Source organism: Blennius ocellaris (assembly GCF_963422515.1).
Source record: "Blennius ocellaris genome assembly, chromosome: 13".
NCBI lineage: Eukaryota > Metazoa > Chordata > Actinopteri > Blenniiformes > Blenniidae > Blennius > Blennius ocellaris.
In genome coordinates this window covers 20,710,591-20,731,248 of record NC_137662.1, presented here as the reverse complement: position 1 = coordinate 20,731,248, position 20,658 = coordinate 20,710,591, and the positions used below count along the sequence as shown (strand labels likewise).

The 20,658-nt window shown below is 39.2% G+C and overlaps 1 protein-coding gene across 1 annotated transcript in view; it reads left to right on the top strand.

Annotated features, from left to right (window-relative positions):
• Nucleotides 1–17,669, top strand: part of grid1a (glutamate receptor, ionotropic, delta 1a) — a gene marked incomplete at both ends in the record, with an annotated part of 231,317 nt that extends 213,648 nt beyond the window's left edge. Inside the window, 6 exons of the mRNA XM_080508038.1 lie at nt 457–791; nt 2,775–2,909; nt 9,412–9,607; nt 11,376–11,542; nt 13,074–13,314; nt 17,238–17,669. Coding sequence (XP_080364164.1) covers nt 457–791; nt 2,775–2,909; nt 9,412–9,607; nt 11,376–11,542; nt 13,074–13,314; nt 17,238–17,669 — 1,506 coding nt within the window. The remainder of the gene's footprint in view (nt 1–456; nt 792–2,774; nt 2,910–9,411; nt 9,608–11,375; nt 11,543–13,073; nt 13,315–17,237) is intronic.
• Nucleotides 17,670–20,658: the final 2,989 nt, after the last annotated feature.

The following is a 20,658-nucleotide window of genomic DNA, read 5'->3' as shown; positions in this document are numbered from 1 at the left end:
TTTCTAAAATGTTATGACACAGGCATGGATATGGTTGGTGTAACAGTAGAGGTGATAGAACAAGATGGAGGCAGATGATTCGCTGTGGCAATCCCTGAAGGGAGAACCTGAGAGTCACACAAGGATGTAAACCTGAGTAGGCTCAATTTATAAGTCTAATCCAAAACTGCAACTGGTTGCAGCTTTGATTACAATTCTGAATAAAACTGTAAAGTTTGGTAGAGTGTTTGTGGCTTTTAATATCCCCATTAAATGTTATTAAAAAAAACTAAAACGTTTATACATACTACTTTGACATTGTTAATGCAAATAGTCAAAGGGAGATGGTAAAGCCATCTGAATTTCCAAAATGATTCATGCTGAATAACATTTGAAGGTGTTATATATAATTCCGCCATTCAAAAAAGAAATCTTTTGAAGTTCCTAATGTGGAAACATGTGACTGTTCCTTCACAGCGAGCTGACTTGGCTGTGTCAGCCATCACGATCACCCCGGAGCGGGAGAGCGTGGTGGATTTCAGCAAGCGCTACCTGGACTATTCAGTGGGAATTCTGATGCGCAAGTCTGAGGAAAAGATCAACATATTTTCTTTACTTGCACCATTTGACCTGGCTGTGTGGGCCTGCATCGCTGCAGCCATCCCGGTGGTGGGAATCATGATCTTTCTGCTCAGGCGGATTCAGGCGGTCCGCTGTCAGAACAACACTGGAGGCCATCCGCCACCTTCCGTCTCCACTTCACTTCAGAGCGCCATCTGGATTGTCTACGGCGCTTTTGTGCAACAAGGTGGGTGTTGAAGCTTGTGTTAGTCAATGACCTAATGACCAAAAACTGCTTCTTGTCTTGCCTTCACTGGCACATCAGTGGACACCAAGCAGCAGTCATGCAGTTCCAAAATGTCAAAGTCTAAATGAAGCAGAGTCAAAGGAAGAAACACACACACACACACACACACACAAAAAAAAACTGTTACAGGCGATTAAAGACAGAGGAGTAAGACAAATGTTCAATCAAGTGAAACACATGTGGATGTCACTAGCAGCAAATGCTGATTCAGTAGAGACTTGGTTTGAGGGGCAGCATTTTCTAAAGGTGCCCTTCTCAAGGAGAACATCCCATTTTTAGCTCTGGTGGAGATCCAGGTTTGTCCATTTTGAATAAATGACTGCTTCAGCAACTGATGTTAAAGCCTGAACAGCATCTATCAAAGTCTGGCAAACTGCCTGCAAGCTTCTTTTCTCTTTTTTTCTTTAACCCAACGCCCACTATATTTCAAGAGAAGCTAAATTCATGTTTCCTCTGTCTTCTTTCTTTCCCCTCGTCATTTTCTGGCTCATGTTTCAATGTTGCCACTTTCTGTTTCAGTCAAGTGGATTGCTTTTTGTCTCAGGAATGACGTAGGTCACTTTGATATGGATCTGACTGCTGATGCATGCTGTTGCCATTGTCAAGAGTACGTACACTTAGCAAACACGTTCACCCAATGATTTCTTAATGATATGGCAGTAGTTGGCAAGTTTTTGTTCCTCGTATGTTCATTGCAGAATACACCGTCCATCTCCCGATTCAAACATGGACTGCTTTTCATCTGGGTTCTTGAGGATTCACTGCCAAAAGATGAATATAACCCCTTTCTCTTATGATTAAAGGGCTAAATCAATTAATTTCAGAGATGAGGGAGACTCCAAGACAGTGCCAGACCTTTGCAGTCAGGGAAGATCCAGCAAACTTACAAGACGCACATTTCACATTCAATGACCTTAAGAAATCAGTCAAAGCCATATGCAATAAAGATGACTGATGCCAGAATGTTATGTGTCCGACAAGCCTCCTGTTTTCCCCAACGCTGTCCTCAGGGTGCAGCAACGTTGATTGTCACACTTTCAGACAAATATTTTTTCATCACATTTGATATCCGTGAATCTTTCAGATGACATTTATATAGCTCTGCTCTCCAAAATTACAATATGTGCCGACATTCTTCTCAGGCACCTCATGATCTGTTTTGGGGATCTTTGGGTAGAATGAGATCATTGTGGAAGAAAAAGAGTGACAAGGAAAAGGATATGCTGGGGAAAAGATGAAGAATGCATGAATTTCAACGGCTAAAAGCAAGTAGTTATGGATGTCAAATGAAATGTAAAAGTATGCAAGTAACATTTCAAAAGGCATGGAGTTGAATACACATCGACTTTGTCATAATAAATTATTAAAAATAAATGCAATTACTTTAAATTATTCTGAGTGCCCAATGGTGCATTGCCAGTCCAACTGGCCCAAGTTGACCCCCGACAGACTAAAACATCTGGGATTTTTTTTTTTTTAATGTGTTTTGAATATTTTTTTAATTTTTAAACTACACTTAGATAGAAGACTCTCCGTTGCACACTGATATATTGGATCGAAAATCTAGCAGCAACATATGTTGCCAACAATCACAGCCACATTGAATCAACAGTATTAGCCCAGCTGTGGCTTGGTGAAGCACAGCTGGCGAGCACCGTAGCTTCAGTAACACTTGAAGAACAAGAGGATCGATAAAGTCTTTCTTTCTTTCTTTCTCTTTCTTTCTTTCTTTCCACTCAAACAAATCTGAATGCATTGTCTTGGGCTCAGGGCATCACAACAATCCATTAACTGAGGAAAAAAAAAGATATCAGACAAATCAATGAAAGTAATTGTTGTTTGTAGTTCTGAGGCAATGCAAGAGAACAGATGAAGATGTGTCTTTGAGGCCAGTTTTTAACCCTAAATGTGCCAACCCCACAGGCAGTGACTCCATCCTGGGATCCGTGGCTCTGCGTATCGTCATGGGCAGCTGGTGGCTCTTCACCCTCATCGTGTGCTCGTCCTACACCGCCAACCTGGCTGCTTACCTCACTGTGTCTCGGATGGACAATGCCGTCCGGTAAAACATATTTATTTTATTAATCTCGTTGTTTCACTACAATCAGACGGGAAAAGAAACTGAACTCCATTTGGAAAAACTCATTCAATTTGAACATTTTAAAAAACATAATAAGATTAACAACCTTGAGTAGTCAAAAGGAGTCCTGCGCCAGGATTTTGAACAAATGATCAAAATCATTACATGCATATAATAACCTCCTTGTATTTTTACTTCATCCAAGTTATTTTCCATTGGAACGTTTTCAGCCTTTAGACTCAGCTGAGGTAAATCAAATGATACCACTTTGGGCATTTATTGCATTTCATGCAGGCACAAAAGATTTTTGTAAGCCTGCGTATACACAGCTGCACCGTGACGTTTATATTTAAGGTGCATGCTTGTCGACAGTTATTATGAGCATTAACCTTGGATACATGTATGGACTTATAGTTGAGGTACATCTATAGTAAGGTTGTTGTTGAATGGGAACACGAAGAAATATATCGAGGTAGTACGCAGAGCATTTTAAACTATTTCAACAATGGGAACAAGGGCAAGATTGAAAAAGTATTCGCATGCATCAGTTCTCAGCTTCACTTGGCACAGTGTTCCTGTAATTTTTGACCTGCTGCCTAACAACTAGCCTTTCCACACAGTCCAAATGTTATTTGTAAGTGAATCCAATTTGGTGTGCTGTCTCTCCCCAAAGAGTGGACCAAGAGAGATTTGATTGCATTCGGTCTGTCTTCTACTGAACAAATAGCCACATGTGGACATGTGAGTGGAGGGGTCGAATGCCAAGCAGCACACATCTCACCTCGTCAGTGTGTTTGTGTGCCTGTTGGCGGATCATTCAGAGAGGCAGCAACTCTTTTTGATGGCTCAATCACTGCAGTTAAGCAAAAAGAATTAAGAAAATATAGGGTGGGGAAAACATTGTAAGCATTTTTATTTTTAGGTGCTGAAATGTACATATTGCACTTGTCATTTTCTGTTTTCTCAAGTCCAATTACTTCATTAAGCTGTCCGTATTCAGCTTTGCTGTGGTACAAGTGAGTTCTACGAATACAGCATGGAGGAGTATGTCAATGGATTGAAAAAGACACTTGAAGTACTCAGAAAAAACACACAAAAGACACTGCCAGCCTGAAGGTTGAGGCCATGAACCATTTTTCTTGATTAAACCACAACTCCATCATGCAGTCCATCAAATGATTATGATTCCCCCAAAAACAGTTTACCACTGATAATCCTTTTTAAGCTGCACCTATCCCAGGACATGCCTTCGTCATATGTTAAAATGTGGATTCATGACTAGTTTTGCTAATATACATTTAACAAAAAAAAAAAAAAAACTTTCTAAATAAGCTTTTTGTACGTATGAGAAATGCAACCTAAACATGTACTGTATGTCAGCAATCTTCTGGCAAGCAAGCTATGATCATGTCTTTTTTAATGAGACATAAAGAAGCATCACTTTAAAGGAAACCCCTTGACTAAAATAATTTATAGTAATATTTCTCCTCCGTTTGGTTCTGTATCTGCCCATTTGACGTTTGTCCAAAATCCTTAAAGACGCAACGTGAGCCCTACTTATTTATTCTAACAAATAAATGTTGACACAATTCTCTCTACTTTAATTGTGTTGAATAATACTTTTTAAGACAATACTGAAGGGAATGCTCACTGCCTGTGCACCATTTCCAGAGACACCTTTAAAGGTCATGCAGTATGCATGCCTCCTTCGAGAGAGGTAACTGTTTTACACCACTGTGGACAGATGGTCATGGAAATTGTACACAAAATTGCTGTCTTTTTTGTGAGATACGTGCTTCAGACCGGCTGGGGGAAAGAAACACATCTCAAGCTCCATGTTCAAGAATCTTTCTGCTGTCAAGTACGCAGCAATTCATGGGTAGACAGGTATAAAGCTGGTTCAGAAAACTGGTGAAAACATAATGTATTTTCTTACAAAAGCCACAAACCAGATTCGTGCTGTTTATTTAGAAAAGCTTAGATGTTGAAATCCACATTGAAGACAACCAAATTATTATTATTATTATTATTATTAATATTATTATTGTTTTATTTCATTCTACACTATATGCAATATTCCTAGAAGACTGCAGGATATAAATAAATAGGTTTCCCTGTATTTTTCCTGGAGCTACCAGTTAATTGTGAATGTATTTGTTGAGTTCTGTCAGTTAATTGTCAAAGAGAAAAAAACACGAGAGGAATATTTTCTGGGCACATTGTTTTGTTCTCAAGATGAAATCTTTTTGTGGTTTATCTCACGCTGGCGTCTCTCCAGTCTCAGCCCTATAGGAATGTCTTTTTTTTTTTTTTTTAGCATCGCCTGGTGTCTCCTCTGCAACCAGCTGAAGGTTCATTTATGCTCGACATAAATCCTTCCGTCTTTACTCTGACACATGAAGGGGTTTATTAGCCTGAACAAACCACCGTCACCTGGAACCCTGCCTTCTATTGTGGCTCTTTCCTAACGTCACCATCCGTAACAATGGTTGACCCTTCTTCTCCGACGCCGTTGGATTGAATGACAAACGCTCATTTAAATGCATGGATGTATAAAGGAGGTGACGTTTAAGCTGTATGAAGTACAAGCATCTGTTTTTATACATAGAGTATAAATGAGCTTTTAATCTGGTTTAATATAATATAATGATAATATAATTTTTCAATGACTGCTTTGTGTCATTATGAAGATTATGCCAAAGGATAAACAGTTTTTTGCTGTTCGCCACAACAGTAGTTTGTTCTACATCATAAGCCTTGGATTGGACAGGGCTTGAGTTTTAAATTTATGTGGGATACATTTCAACTTCCTTCATTTTAATAGCATTAAAAGCCAAGACGTTGTTAGGATTTTTGGACAGATCGACTCTTTCCCCCCTTTACAAGTGAGTTATCGGCACTGCGATACAGCCAAAAAGCAACAGCTGGGGCTTTTACTGCCATACTCTCATTTTAGATTCAGTATTCATGCCCATGTTCCTCTGTGGATTTCAAAATGTATTTCTGCATGATACATTAGTGCAGTGTGATGGGAACAATATATGTAATGTATATAATGTAATAATTGTATGATTATTTAAAGTAAGATTTGCATTTATGAGAATGTATTTTAACAGCACATGGTTTTTTTCCACTTGTGTTCTTTCTGAACAAAATAAGCCTTTAGGACATCCTTCGTGCCTAAAGACAAATCATGTTTGCCCTATGATGCTGCAGCACAAAATGAATCCTCTGGTTTTTGTTCGGGTCGTCTGAGTAGAAGATTCAGATTGGTTTCACAACATGTTCTGTCCTCCAGGTTAGCGCATGGATTAACACTAATTAGATGAACCTTTTGGCTGAAATGCTGTTTTTTTAGTTGTCATTGTTTTGGACAGTAAAATTTGTATCGGTAGAAATGCACTCATACATAATCTAATGGTTCTTGTTGGATTTGATTATTATTATGTAATAATTCTTTACATCCATACACGTCATTAGCACTGAAGGGAAAATCATAACGGGAAGATGGTCAAAGGAGACCAATAATGCAGGTGACCAATTTAGTTTTTGACGTTTATTCATCATCAGATGGGTAGGCTTCACAAAAATATCCAGTCAGAATATGGCAACCAATCCAGTATGAGGGGATGTAATAAGGGGCAAATTGGGACAACCATGCAACCTTAAACACATGTTTTTGGAATGTAACAGGAATGCCATGGTTAAAAAAACAAACAAACAAATAAGGCAAAGAGAGATCATTCAGACTGCACAGAAGGTGTAAGTTGGGAGCACCAACCCGTACACTACAGTACATCCATCTTTCTAACTCCCTCTAGCCGTTCAAAGAAATAAACAAGAGGGCTTTCTCACACTGTTGTCAGTGAAGTTTAAAGTACATTTATTTGATAAAGGTAGGGTAAACATGAGGGAAAACTTAAAATTCTGGCCAACTGTGTGTATTGAACATATTTCATACGGTTTTGGCCTGAAGTTTTGCGTTTACACAGCAACATTTTGAAGTTGGTATGCCAGAACACACATGCCCACAGAATACAATAAATTAAAAACATTAACAATGGTGAGTATATTTGCGTGGACAAAGTAACAGGTTACTCTTCTCTATAAGATTACAGGTCCCAGGTGAATACGGACTGGGAGTCATGACACTCTTGAGACAAACATTGTTGTTATTGTCCATCAACTGAGCATGTGTAAAAAACTATGTACTACGGCCGTGGCGCGCATGTACAGTTGCAGCATATAAGACCAGTTAGACTTCACCCCTTTCCATGGAGGTGACGTCAGAGTGTTTTCTGAAAGTTCCACCTCGGAAGCCGTTTTCAAAAAGTTGCGTTTTCAGTAGCTTAGAGGAACGTCGTCATATAAACACACACATAAAACACCAAAAAAGTTGTGCACCTTCACTTGAAAACATTACGTAAACAGGGATTTAAAGCTGCACTTGCTAGTGGCTGAGATTTTTTAAATATATTTTCAGTATGTACCGCCATCTGTGTATTGTTATACAGATTTCTATTACCAAGATAAACTGCCTTTACCTTCATTAATTTTTTTTTTTTTCTTTATTCCATTTACTCCAGGTAGTGCATTTAAATATATCCATCGTGCTGATACAAATTAACTCCATATTCCTACAACGCCCTACAGGTCACATTGCGTATGTAGTTACATAAAAGTAAGCTGTTGCGGAAAATAAATGCTGCATATTTTACTCAGTGCAGGAAAGCTTGTAGTTTATTTAATTTGACTTCATGAGCTGGGAATCATGCAATATCTAATCAGTTGTTTCCTTCTCTCGCCCTTCTTTTTTTTTGTCTCCCCACAACAAACACTTCCACGGCATATAGGCTTCTGATTAAATGGTGGAATTAGTCCTGCTTCATCATTTGGAGATGAGGCATTTGATTTCCTCACTAAGTAGAGAATTGGATATAAAACAAGTTAAATAATAGAAATAGTCCTGGGTTAATTTTTCCAAACTGATGTCACCAAATGTACAGAGCAGCAGGATATACGATTTTAAAACTGGTCAAGGAAGTGGATCATCACCGTGATAGATGGCTATTCAAATGAATCTGGAAACACTTATTGCAAGGACATTGGTATTCAGCAAATACGATACTGTAGAAAATTGCCAATTATCTTTGCATATGAAATACAGCTGCCGCAACTATCCCTTTTTCTGACTTCCCACACAGTATGACTGCCTTGATTGGTATTGTGAGGAGAGTCGACTGGAAAGCGAAGTGTGACGCAGGCTCTGCAAAGGGTTAATGGCCAATTATTGGGATGAGCTTGATTATCGCTGAGGAAGACACTACCTCCTTCCTTTGAATCTGGCTGGAATACCAAGATTCAAGTCTTTGCGTTGCCATCAGAAGCAGCAAGCAGCATGTTGCAGGTGCAGCTAAATTAGCTGATAAAGACTACACTGATGGGTGATTTGCTCCAATGTGCTTTTGGAGAGGCAGACGAGGTTTTCAGGCATCCTGGTTGGTTGGAGTAAACCAGAAGGGAGATAAATCTTGAATTTTAAACAGAGGGAAATTTCTGTGTATGAAGGGATACAAGCCAAGAGGCTTATGGAGAGTAATGAATGAAAGGGAGTGCTTGGCAGCAGCTTGAATTACTGTTTACCATATAGTCTCGTTTCGGGTTCTTTAACACGTGGGTGCAAAAATGTAGATCAAATCCTACGTATAAAGTGGTTTCATGTGTAGTTCAAATGTGCAGATTGTTCATAAACTATTCATAAAATATTCTGCAAAGCAGTGACTGTCACTATGAGGCTTTTCTGGTAGGGATGTGAGGGATATGCCTTTTTTTTTTTCTACACTTCTGCTCTTTACTTAATCTTGTGTTTTTTTTACTAAAAGGAAATAACATTTTCCTCCCTTGCAAAGAGATTAAAGCTACTTAACCAGCATACTAGACAAAACACATTAAATAAATTATGTTATTTAGAATTATAATAAAGTAAAACTGCTTAATCTGGTTCCGTGTCATCGGGTCCAGATTTGTTTGCTTCAGGATTCAAATATTTAACTACATTCTCAAATATATTAAAGTAGTGAAAAGAGCACAAGTACATCATAAGTTATTCTACGAGTTTCAAATTGTTTGTGTTTGAATATGTTCAAGATCAATACCACAAGTGTTTCTCAAATTTGTGATTTCTTGCATCACAGTCATAGGAAAACACAGTAGTAATTTTACAAACCGGCATATTGTAAGCAGTGGCAGCTTTGTTGGCAACAAACATTAACAACAGTCTGTTTATGTGGAAAAAAAAATCTGGGAAAGAGATCATAACAATATTTACAAACAGTAATTATATAGTTGAATTAGTAGAATTTACACATTTCTCTGTGATTATTTGCAAACACAAGCTCAGTGGGATGATGTATATTAACAAATATTCGGGGGTGTTTAAATTATAGCTTGTTTTTGATGTAATTTCTGTGGCACCATGTTGTAGGTCGTTCCAGGATCTGTCCAAGCAGGTGGACATGGTATACGGGACAGTGAGGGAATCGGCTGTGTACGAGTATTTCCGGGCCAAAGGGACCAACCCTCTGGAGCAGGACAGCACATTCGCAGAACTCTGGAAGATTGTGAACAAGAACAATGGTTTCGATCACTCGGTTTCCAGTCCATCCGAGGGCATCAATAGGGTGAGCTTCTGTTTTGTCTGTACAGCATAAGTTATTAGATGATTGATGGATGTAGCAATGCAAAAGTATTTCAAAATGTAATAACTGTAACATGTTATAATAATCCATAAATAGGGAGGCATTTTTGTTTTAAATATTTGCTTTTTTTTTTGGCAGGTTGTGTGCAGTTTGCTTATCAAAAACCGATAACGTGGATGGAATAGTCATCATATTCAATACGCTTTCTTTCAGACGTGGTTGGAAAAAATATTTTTCTTTTTTTATAACATTTTATGCCAAGTTATTTCATTTTTTGGCATTATTATACTCAGAATATCTAAAATTATAGTGTAAATGGCCGTTATTACGTTATTGGTTTTCATAATCCCTCTGGTGGCTTCTTTTCATATGAACAAATGCAATAAGTAAAGGTGCAAATGAACAATTCTTGTGTTAGCTATTAAACAATTTTTTGAATTTTGAAAAGAAACTGCAAATTCTGGAAACAGAGGGTTTGTTGAATAAAAATGTGCAATATTTATCCAAAAGCTCCCTTTTCAGTTCAAGAAGCAATTGTTTTGCAAAATATAAGCTCAGCCTTGATAACGATTAAGTATATTTTTTCACTCTCACACAGCCAGGTATAAATAAAGTGAGAGTTTGTTCAATTATTCTCATGCCTGTTCCACAGAGGCCTGTGAGTAAGTGTTGACCGGAATATAATGAATGCTGAGATGTGCGTGGCACCAGATTAATATTTTGCTCATTCTTTCTTGCCTCTTTGTTTATCGCACAAACACACACTTGCAAAGCCAGACTGCACAATAATCCATAATTAGACAAATTACAGTAGAGTGTGACATGTGCACTTGGCATTAAACAGCTTTTTTATATGAGCAGTTAATTGCATCAAGTGTAGTCAGGCCAGTTGGCAATGTACTGATTCATACATCAAAGGAAGGCTATTCTGTTTTAATTTCATGAGAACTGCTATTGTAATGACTTATTATGTTGATCTTCATAGCAAACAAATACTTCTTTCAACCCATCCACAGTATTATAGATTTGTAGATACTCCAGCACGTGTTTATTTATTAAAAAGGTGAGTGAAAATGAGATGAGGGTTTTTGTTGTCCTAACGAGACGTGTGCAAGAAAGTGTGTTCATCTTTGGTGTGAGTACAGTCTTACTCCGGGAAGATGTAGAAGGTAGGGACACCACCCGGGGGGGAAAGTCAGAGAAATGTGTTCAAAAACAATAAATAAATAAATGAAAGTTAGAACTTCAGCTGTGGATGCCGTACAAACTATGCACAGTGTACCCTGCAGGCAACACCGCGCAGTTGTGTTTCTGAAAATATGCTACAAGCAGAGAAACGCAAAGGTAAAAGCAGGGGAGAAAAAGATGCAGCTATTTTTATAATCGTTGTGTAAAACTATGATACAGTATAAAGTTTGGCAGACTATACAGTTTTCATTTTGAGTGGACAAAGTGTTTATGCTAATTTCTGTACAAAATATTTAGCTATTATTTGGTCTATTCATTGCATTGTACTGGGGACAATCTTGCAGATGCATACTTTACCAGCCTTGGCAGATGAATCCTCGATGTAAAAATAAAGAGGGTAAATAATGTGACATGTCTTAATCACATACTGCATAATATGTGTTTGTCTAAGAAAGATAAATGACTTTTGCATCCATTTAGCCGAGCCAAAAAGTTCACACTTCATTGTGTCTAATTTATATGATCTAATATATATATAATGGCAACTTTGTCATATTTCCAGGCAAAGCGGGAGTCGTACGCCTTCCTGTGGGACATGGCAGTGGTGGAGTATGCTGCGCTAACAGACGATGACTGCACGCTCACTATAGCTGGAAACAGCATGAGCACCAGAGGCTATGGCATGGCGCTGCAGCACGGCAGTCCGTACCGAGACCTCTTCTCTCAGAAGTACGTGTGGCTGCATACATTCTGTTATTTGATGATGTAGTTAGCCTCTGAAAACATTGGAGCCGAGCCCAGCTAACTAAGTGCAACGGCAGGAAGCAACCTGGACCGAACACCCGTGAACTGATTTACCCAATATTACAAATAAGTGTATTCGTTTGCTTATTCATTCACACATATGTGGCCAACCTTAGAAAAATTGCATTCTATGAATAATGTTTGCACACACATGCATACGCCATTGTTGTAACAGTTATGATTCTACAGAGAAACCATAAGTACAGATAATGCTGAACTCAAGTTTTTTTTTCACAACTTGAAGGTTTGTGAATTCATTTTAATGCTCATGCTTAACATATTTGCAGTCTGTGTCCATGGATCTCAGCAATTTCTCCACTGAACACATGAACAGCCACAGATATGAAAGCAAAACAAATAAATATTAAAAAAAAGAAAAAATGCTCCATTAAGTGAAAGATTTTCTTTCTGGATGGCTGCTGGCTCATATCTGAATTTATTCGACGATGAAGGTGGAATTTCCATATGAGTGATGCTAACATTGTTTAATTTAAATCAAAGTGTGTTTATTGTGCATTTTTAGTGAAGTCTAATTGATGAATGATTTGAAAAAGGCAAACAGATCTTTGTCCAAATTACATTTGGAAACATCAGGGGTTGTGATGCTTCATGTTGCGTATAAATGACTCGATGTCAAAAGCTTTGTCAGCTGTGCATGCTCACCATATGCCTGTGTGTGAATCTTTATCTGAATGGATGTAAAGGGTTATGCACAAAGACTTGTGGCAGTCACTGTTGAACAGGTTGAATTATCACTGTGCAGGAAGTTAACTGCTCCGGAGGGACAGACTTACTGTCTTGCTGATGTTTGCACTCAGCTGTCATCATGCAGCCGTTCGTCCCTGCTGTGTGTGTGTGTGTGTGTGTGTGTGTGTGTGTGTGTGTGTGTGTGTGTGTGTGTGTGTGTGTGTGTGTGTGTGTGTGTGTGTGTGTGTGTGTGTGTGTGTGTGTTTTTTTTTTTTGTGTGAGTGTGTGTGTGTGTGTGTGTGTGTGTTAGCTAATGGGCTGACTGTAGTGTTTGATCATCTTTGTTTTAATGCTCATACAGTCTGATATGAAACTGATTACGCTTGAAGTTGTGATTGTTCTTCTTTGCCTTGTTTTCATAGAACCGGTCTTTAGCTCTTGTTTACAATCAATCAGCAATCTGGCTCCATGCAGCTTCAAACTGAAAACTGCAGTGTTTAATAGCGTTTTACTCTCTGTGGAACTTTAATGAGTTAACAGTTAATGCTAATTATGTGCATTAGTGGTGTGTTTTTATTGTTTTTAACTCATGAGCTTCACTATATTATCATTTAATTACAGCTATGTGACAATGGTGTAGCTATCATTTACAGCAATTATATTCATTGTTTTCATTCGTTTTATATTCTCTGACTGAGAGTCATTGAAGGATGTGTTTAGTGTCCTGGCAGTTTGAGAGTCACTTCCTTTTCTTTTTGCTTTTCCGCAGGATTTTGGAGCTTCAGGAAAAAGGCGACCTTGATATTCTGAAACAGAAATGGTGGCCAAAGAAAGGCCGCTGTGACCTGCAGAGCCATGCAGACGCCCAGCCGGAGGGACGGGCGCTGCGTCTCCACAGCTTTGCGGGTGTCTTTTGCATCCTGGCTGCGGGGCTGCTGCTGGCCCTTCTGGTGGCCGCGCTGGAGACGTGGTGGAACAGCAACCACTGCCGGCGAGAGCAGCCCAAAGAGGTGACCACTGTCAACTCGCCGGGCCAGGGCCCTGGCCCGGGCCTGCTAAACCAGAACCGGGCCATGGTGGCCACCTCGGGTCCCCCTGCCCCGCCAAGGCCCCGGTCGAGACCCAGACCCCCGGGCCCCCCGGTCCTGCCCAGAGATGCCACTGCCACACTCTACTTTATGGATCCAGCAGGCGCTGACGCAGGCCCCGATTTAGTAGAGCTGCAGTACACCCAGTTATAATAGGTGTGCCCCTGATGATAGTCCAGACATCATGTGATCAATCTACTCATTCCTTCTCATGATGGGAAAGAGGTTGGGGTGATTTTTTTTGGTTTGTTTTGGTTTTAGGGACTTTTCTGAGGCTCCTCTCTCATGCGGGCACAAAGCGAGTTGATAAGTCGAAACGATCCTCAGCCACTGGCGCTCACATGAGAGAGCCACAGACGAAAAGATAACAGGAAACATTGAACAAATTCAAAACCGCACACTGGAATTGTACTTCTGAGTCGACAAGTGCTTCAGTTGTACAATAGCTCTCTTTAGCTAATCCATTCAAGTCTTAATGCTTTAGATCTCTGACTTTATCTTGATGCTGTCGAATGGGCTGCCCCTCTGCATGAGGCGTCCAGACAACTAAGGCTTGACATGGATCCCTAAACTAAAGTGTGAGCAAAAGCAGATAATGATAAAAAAAAAAAAGAAAAAGAAAAAAAATCTTAGCCTTGACCTGCCTGTTTGGCTTGACAGTCCAACAATACTGGATAAAAACACCCATTTAAGACCCAGTTCTGTCCTTAGAACACAGTAAATCAAACTCCACCAACGTTGGCTCTTGGTGTATATCAGAGTTTGAGTTACTGCCGTCGATTGCTACTCCAGTCTTTGTATGCAGCTGCTTTCATAACAACCACATACTGCTGTCATGCGAGATTCATAATAGACGGACACCGTCTCATTATAGATAAAAACCTCGATGTTTTGAACGTGTTGTAATCACAGTTGTGTGCCTTCTTCAGTGTGTTTGTAGCTATGTCTACAAGATGTTTTCACCCAAAACCTATTTTGAACTCAAAATACTTGTGCTCTGTATGTACGAAATGCGACTGCAGAGGATTTTACGGCAGAAATGGGGAAGAAATAAAATATACGAGGATGTTTGCCAGCAGCTCTGAGGTATATAAATAAAAAGCCAGTCAGATTCCCAGAGCTGCAGAGAATTTGTACTCAGAAGATGCAGTAATGCAACGTTCGACTGATTCACAAAAGTAGCTTTTTAGACAATATATAGACATCATAGGTATAATTTAAAAAGGAGAGAAGGATCGACTAAAAAAAAACCTGTAGTTTCTCACCTTCACTTGGTACAGTTCAATGAAGCAAAATCAAAGTAATTTGAGCAACCTCTCATTTAAAAAAACGATAATATGGTATTCAAGCTGTCAAGCTGTGACAGCAGGTTATGCCATTATGGTCATAGGATTGGCTGATGAATGGAGACATAGAGAAGATAATATATCGACTCCAGATCGATGTCTGTCTTATGAGAGGGGAGATGTCTCCCAGCTTCTTCACAGACTGTAAAAAGAAATGGTCTCGTTCACAACAAATCCACACACTTTTTCTTTTTTAATTTCTGTGTGTTTTTCAATGTTAACATTTGAATTAAAAATTAGGTTTCATTCCAACAGCTTTATCTGACAAAACAGTCATTTTAATACTTAAAATGAAACCAAAGAAGGTCTCAATTGCTTAATTTCAGATATTTTATAGACTACATAATCTTAAAAGTTGTTTTTTTTTTAACAAACATCGATGCTCAGTGTTTGCTGTGAATGAATAGGATTGTTTTCACAAAAACATAATTAAAAACCGTCTAAACAGCGGCGAATTCATGTCGACTGCAGCTGCTGTTATTTGTTTTCAAGCCTACGGGAGATAACTGATTAATGTTCAAAAAATTTTGGGTGAAGTATCATTTTTATTTTATTTTTTCAAGCTTTGCTGGCACCATGACAGCAGAGAAAGACAGTATGTGGGCATTATGACAGCCACTTCGATTGAATCTCTACCGTAAGTCAAAAAGTTTGATATTGAGGGAAATACACCAATATAAAGAAGTTAATGTGGGAGATCTTATAGGACTACATTTTGATCTGATGAAGAAGATGCTACTGAATAGACATTGGGTAACAAATAGAAGTAGAGGTTTCTTATTGTTAATTAACACATAGTTAAAGCCAGTGAGTTTCTTATAGCGGCACAGAATATTGTCTTGAATTAGACATTTGATCTAATGTTTCAAGTTACATTCTGATATTAACAGACACTTCTGAATTGGTAGTTTTACCAATAATTTTATTTCAAACTTCTGATTATTTTCACAGACGACATGACAGGTGGCAGAATTGTGAATATGTCACACACACCATCATTATTATACTTGGGCTAAATTAATCCATGTTGATTTGAGAAAAAGAAACACTCAAATTGTTTAACGAGTTCTTTTCCCAACAACATCCACAGTATCCCATAAGCCTCATGCAAATGTGCAGCATACATCTAATAATGTTTACAAGGGCAGACATGAGTATTTCCCAAAATGTCAAACCATGTCTTATATTAACCTAGCACTAATTGGTTGCAATTATATGTCAATGTCCGGATTGTCCCTTTTGGTTATGTTTGGTTGTCTATGATTTCCAGCAGGTGACTAAGGATTACGCTCTGCAAAGGGTTTCTGGTCCATTGACATATAATGATTTAACAAGCTCTTCACCGGTTGGGAGGAGGGACATGTGGACAGACAGAGAGAGAGACTGGGAAGAGGCCGAGGCTCTTGACACAGGTCAGGAGAGGCCTGGCATACAGTAAATGATGGTCATTGGCTGTGACAGGGCAAAGGGGCGGGGCATGGGGCTGGGCAGGGGTACATTGTAGTTGCTTCATCTGTCATCTCACCCCATGGTCTCTCCCGTTACTCGTGTGTCTCTGGTGTTGTCTGTCTTCGGTGTGGCTCAACTTAAATGGGTGCATGGTGATGGATTAAAAGCTAAAAGGCAAGCATAGCAACACGTGTGTGTTTGTAAGGACATGTCATGTCCTCTTTATTTGGCTTTACCCCCTCCTCTCCCATGTGTATTTATGTGCTGACTTTTTGTTTTTAAATGTATATTTTTGATGATTCGATTTGATGAAGAATACATTTTCTAATTGACTAAAAACTAATTACCTAAATTGGATTTTTAAAGTCTCACAAGGTCAGAGTCACAGATTTGTGTGTCCACTGGAGCCTGTCTTGTTAACAGCGGACGCTCTTCATGCAAGACTCACCTCCTGCAGACGTGTGCTCGCCTAATTGTGCAAAAGATTTCAACGCTTCTGCATGAAGTGACTTCTTCATTTTAGTTCATCCCAGAAGCAGAGACATTACCTTTTATGACTTCATATTTGAGGGCGACTGTTTTAAGGTAATGTCTCTTTTGATGTTGGCTGCTTCAATTATCTAGTTTATTATTAATTTCTAGTTTGATCTGAACGGAGCTGAAATAAGCTGCTGTGTTATTTCAGCATCCCTAAAACCTGTGTGACTATTTTTAGACCTGTTAGACTTGGGAGAGTAGACTGCATTGCATGTACAGAAGCTGACTAGTCCTGGTGGTGATAATGGAACAACCATTATAACCTGTCTTTTTCTGTCTTTTTTTCCACTTTCTATCTTCACTCTTCATCTCCATTGCCTCATTTAACCTCTAACCCCTTTTCACTGCGCATTCATCCTCACTTTTATTCTTTATCACACGCCTCCCTAATTGCACCCATCAACTCTCTTCCATTAAAACTACAATCTGCTCTCCTTTCTATGGGATTCTTTTACTCCGCGCTTTCTCTCTCTCTCTCTCTCTGGCTCTGCCTTTCTCTTTGTCTATCTTTAGGACAAAGAGGTGAACCTGGAACAGGTCCACCATCGTTTGAACAGCCTCCTGGACGAGGACTTGGCCCACAAGCAGCTGCCAGGTCAGTCTATCGAGATCTCTGCCCTGGACATTGGCAGCATGCAGCCCAGCCAATCCCTGGAGGCTTTGTCCATTCGGGACTACCCAGCCCACCGGGGGCCTCCGCCACTGTCTGTGACCACCTTCCTCCAGGAGGGTCGTGGAAGGACACTGGGCGCAGCCGCTGGCAGGACCTTGCCCCTGCCCCTCAGCAGTGCCACCATGCCATCTATTCGCTGCAAACACAGGGCACCCAACGGGGGGCTCTTCCGGCAGAGTCCAGTCAAGACACCCATGCCAATGTCCTACCAACCAGTGCCAGGAGGACCCATCCCAGAAGCCAGTGAGCCCAGCCACGGGACATCCATCTGAGCACGCCAAACATTCACAGACACTCGAGCTCCAGCAACATAGTGGCGAGCTGAACAGAGTGCTAACAGTGTGAGGAGATATGAATAAAACACTATTAAAAAAAGGATTTTTATTACCAGTGAAGAAGAGTCAGTGGGACAACACATGACAATACACTAAGACTTTAATGTACATATTTGTAAGTACAAAGAGAGAGAGAGAGAAGCAACATTAAAAAGTGTATTTTGAATATTCTCAACAGTTGAGTTTAAAAAATATAAAAGTATCACAAAAAAAAAATGACTGTTTGAATGGCTTTGTAAATTTTGTTCTAAATGAATAAAGGTGACGATTCTTTGTGGTTGTTTTCTAAGTGCCAAGTTCAAAGATGTTTTCTTTCAGATCAACATTAACTGAATGTACTGTGAGAATTCATGAATAAGACGTTTCACACCTTCAAACACATTGGAAGAATTGATTTGTTTCATATGAAAAAAATAAAAAGTATATGACAAAAACACCCAAATGTGTGCTTGAATGCATATTTATGTGATATCAGGCTGCGCTCTCGGTGACTCAGGAACCGTTGACTCAATTGTGCATGGGAGGCAATATTTTTTTCTATAAATACAACACTACATTTTTTGTTAATGGATTTCACATTTACCATTTAAGGCGGAAAAGGATGATTTAGTCATTGCAATGGTTGTGGTACGTTTTGGCTTTTTCCATCTGGGGTTGCTACAGCGGATCACATAATCCACACATTTGAATTGGCCCGAGTTGAAGAACGTGCTAAAATGCGTCTAAAAAATACTGCAAGCCTGTTCTGCCGACATTTTACTGACATTTGTGTGCAATGTAAGCATTTCATTTTGGACTTCATTTTAGTTGCTTGGATATTTCTAGCAGCAATACATAAAGTAAAAGTAGATAAAGAAGGAACAGAAAAAAAACCAAGCATTTTGGCCAAATCTCAAGAATCTCTCTTTAAAAATGCAGTTGGCACTCGCTGACTGATTGACTCCATTTACCAAGTTGTTGGCACAGTGCTATGAATCCCTGTATTTCCTCTGACGTAATTTACCTTTATCTTCATTTCATTTGACTAGTTTAGCGATGATTCCCTTATGCACTACAGCTGCATAGAATGATTTCTCATGCTCTTGTTTGATAAAAATCTAAAATTAGTGAGAACATCGAAATGTGTTGCTCCAAAGTAGTCATTTTGCTGTCAAGACATTAGACTGCAAAAGAATAATGATGCATAAAACCAATCATAATGCCCATTTTTTTTTATCATATTTCTTTTTCCACGGAAAGTCCAGGTTTCACTTTGAAAGCTTCACAGGCTGTGAAGCTGGATCAACAGAATCAACTCATAACCCACTTTGACAGAGCCACTGCTCTAATCAGGCACATATGAGGTCTGCATGAGCAAAGTGAACCAGTAACAATATGGCGAAAGGAAAAGTTGAGAGTAACCTTGGGCAGACGCTAGTCTGTGTCATCCAGTGTATATAGAAGGATGCACTCTAAATGGGCCCATGTAACTAAAAATTACTTGAAAGCATTCAATTTGAAACACTCTTTAAACTTTAAAGCTTGCTATATTTTCATTTTTTTTATATTTCCCACTGATACAATAGCCAAAGGACCATCTTCAGTCTTGATCACAATAAAAACATGATCTGTCAGATAAATGGACCCTATGGTAAAATCCTTGTTGTGTACAATTCAGTTATTTCTGTATGTATGCAGTGACTGAACAAAAGGTTGTTTTTCTTATATCTATGAAGCACAAAAGAAACTATTGAGCAGTACCTTCAGGGACAGAGATTTGAGCAAGTACAGGGATGAGGTTTGGTAAACAAAACATTCTCCTCCACTGTTGATTTCCCTGACCTGCTGACTCTTGTCCACACACAGCTCACAGCTGATGTCTCTTCATAAGCTACACAATCCTGGTTCTAATCTCGCAGACTGCCACTGCAGATAACCGCTCAGCGAGAAACTTGTGGCAAGCCTGTCAAATTCAACCCAAAGCCCCAGTTTTTTCAACACCAAACACATCCAGCTTGTACTGTACATCTGAAGTCAAATATAGTGAAATGGAAAGAGCAACCTGCTTTTATTCCCATATCCATTCATCCATTGTCTCTACCTTTTTTTATCCAGTTTAGGGTCACATTCTAACACATTGGTTTGCATGTTCTTCCAATGGCTACAGTTTTTCTCCTGGTAGTTATTGCAAACACTTATGAATAGGTGTGAGATTGTGCCAGTCTATCGCTTTGTTCAGGATGTAATAACAAAGCCCGACATTCACTGGTAGCAGAAGTAATTTATGTAACATTTAGTTGATGAGATGCATGGGTGAATGTACTGCATTATCAGTGTGAATAAGATTGACTTTCCACCATGAAAACAGCTGAAAATACACAGAGTGGGTGGGTGTAGACATGAATATAGCAAATCAGTCAGTCCATTAAGAGATTATACCAAACAAAATCAATAAAACACCAATCTTCCCAGACAAGGTATGAATAATATTCTGAGAGTTTCCTACTTGGTAATGGATTATGATGAACTTCTTCTGTGCCGAATGTGTGTAAATGAAGGGATTGGATTAGATTGAATTGAATGATTATTCATATTCAAAGCACAACTCAGTCAGGTGGTGTTTGTGTACATAAAAAAACAAACACAAAATTGATATTGCGCACACACATATGGAAGCCGCTCTGCAAACATGACACATGGAGAGTCATGTCTGACAGACACAAACTATCATTGCAATGTGTTTGCCTTCATGAATCCAGATCATGTGCAATACAAGCAATGTTGATTCACAACGTCTAAAAAGATTTGTATAGTCTATAATTGTGTCGACAATCTTGTCTCAGCTTCAAGCAGATATTCTGTTCTTACTGTGGTGATAAAATTGCTCACAACGACATCTATTTGTCGACTTTATTAAGAAACATTTTATATGGTTCATAAATTCTGG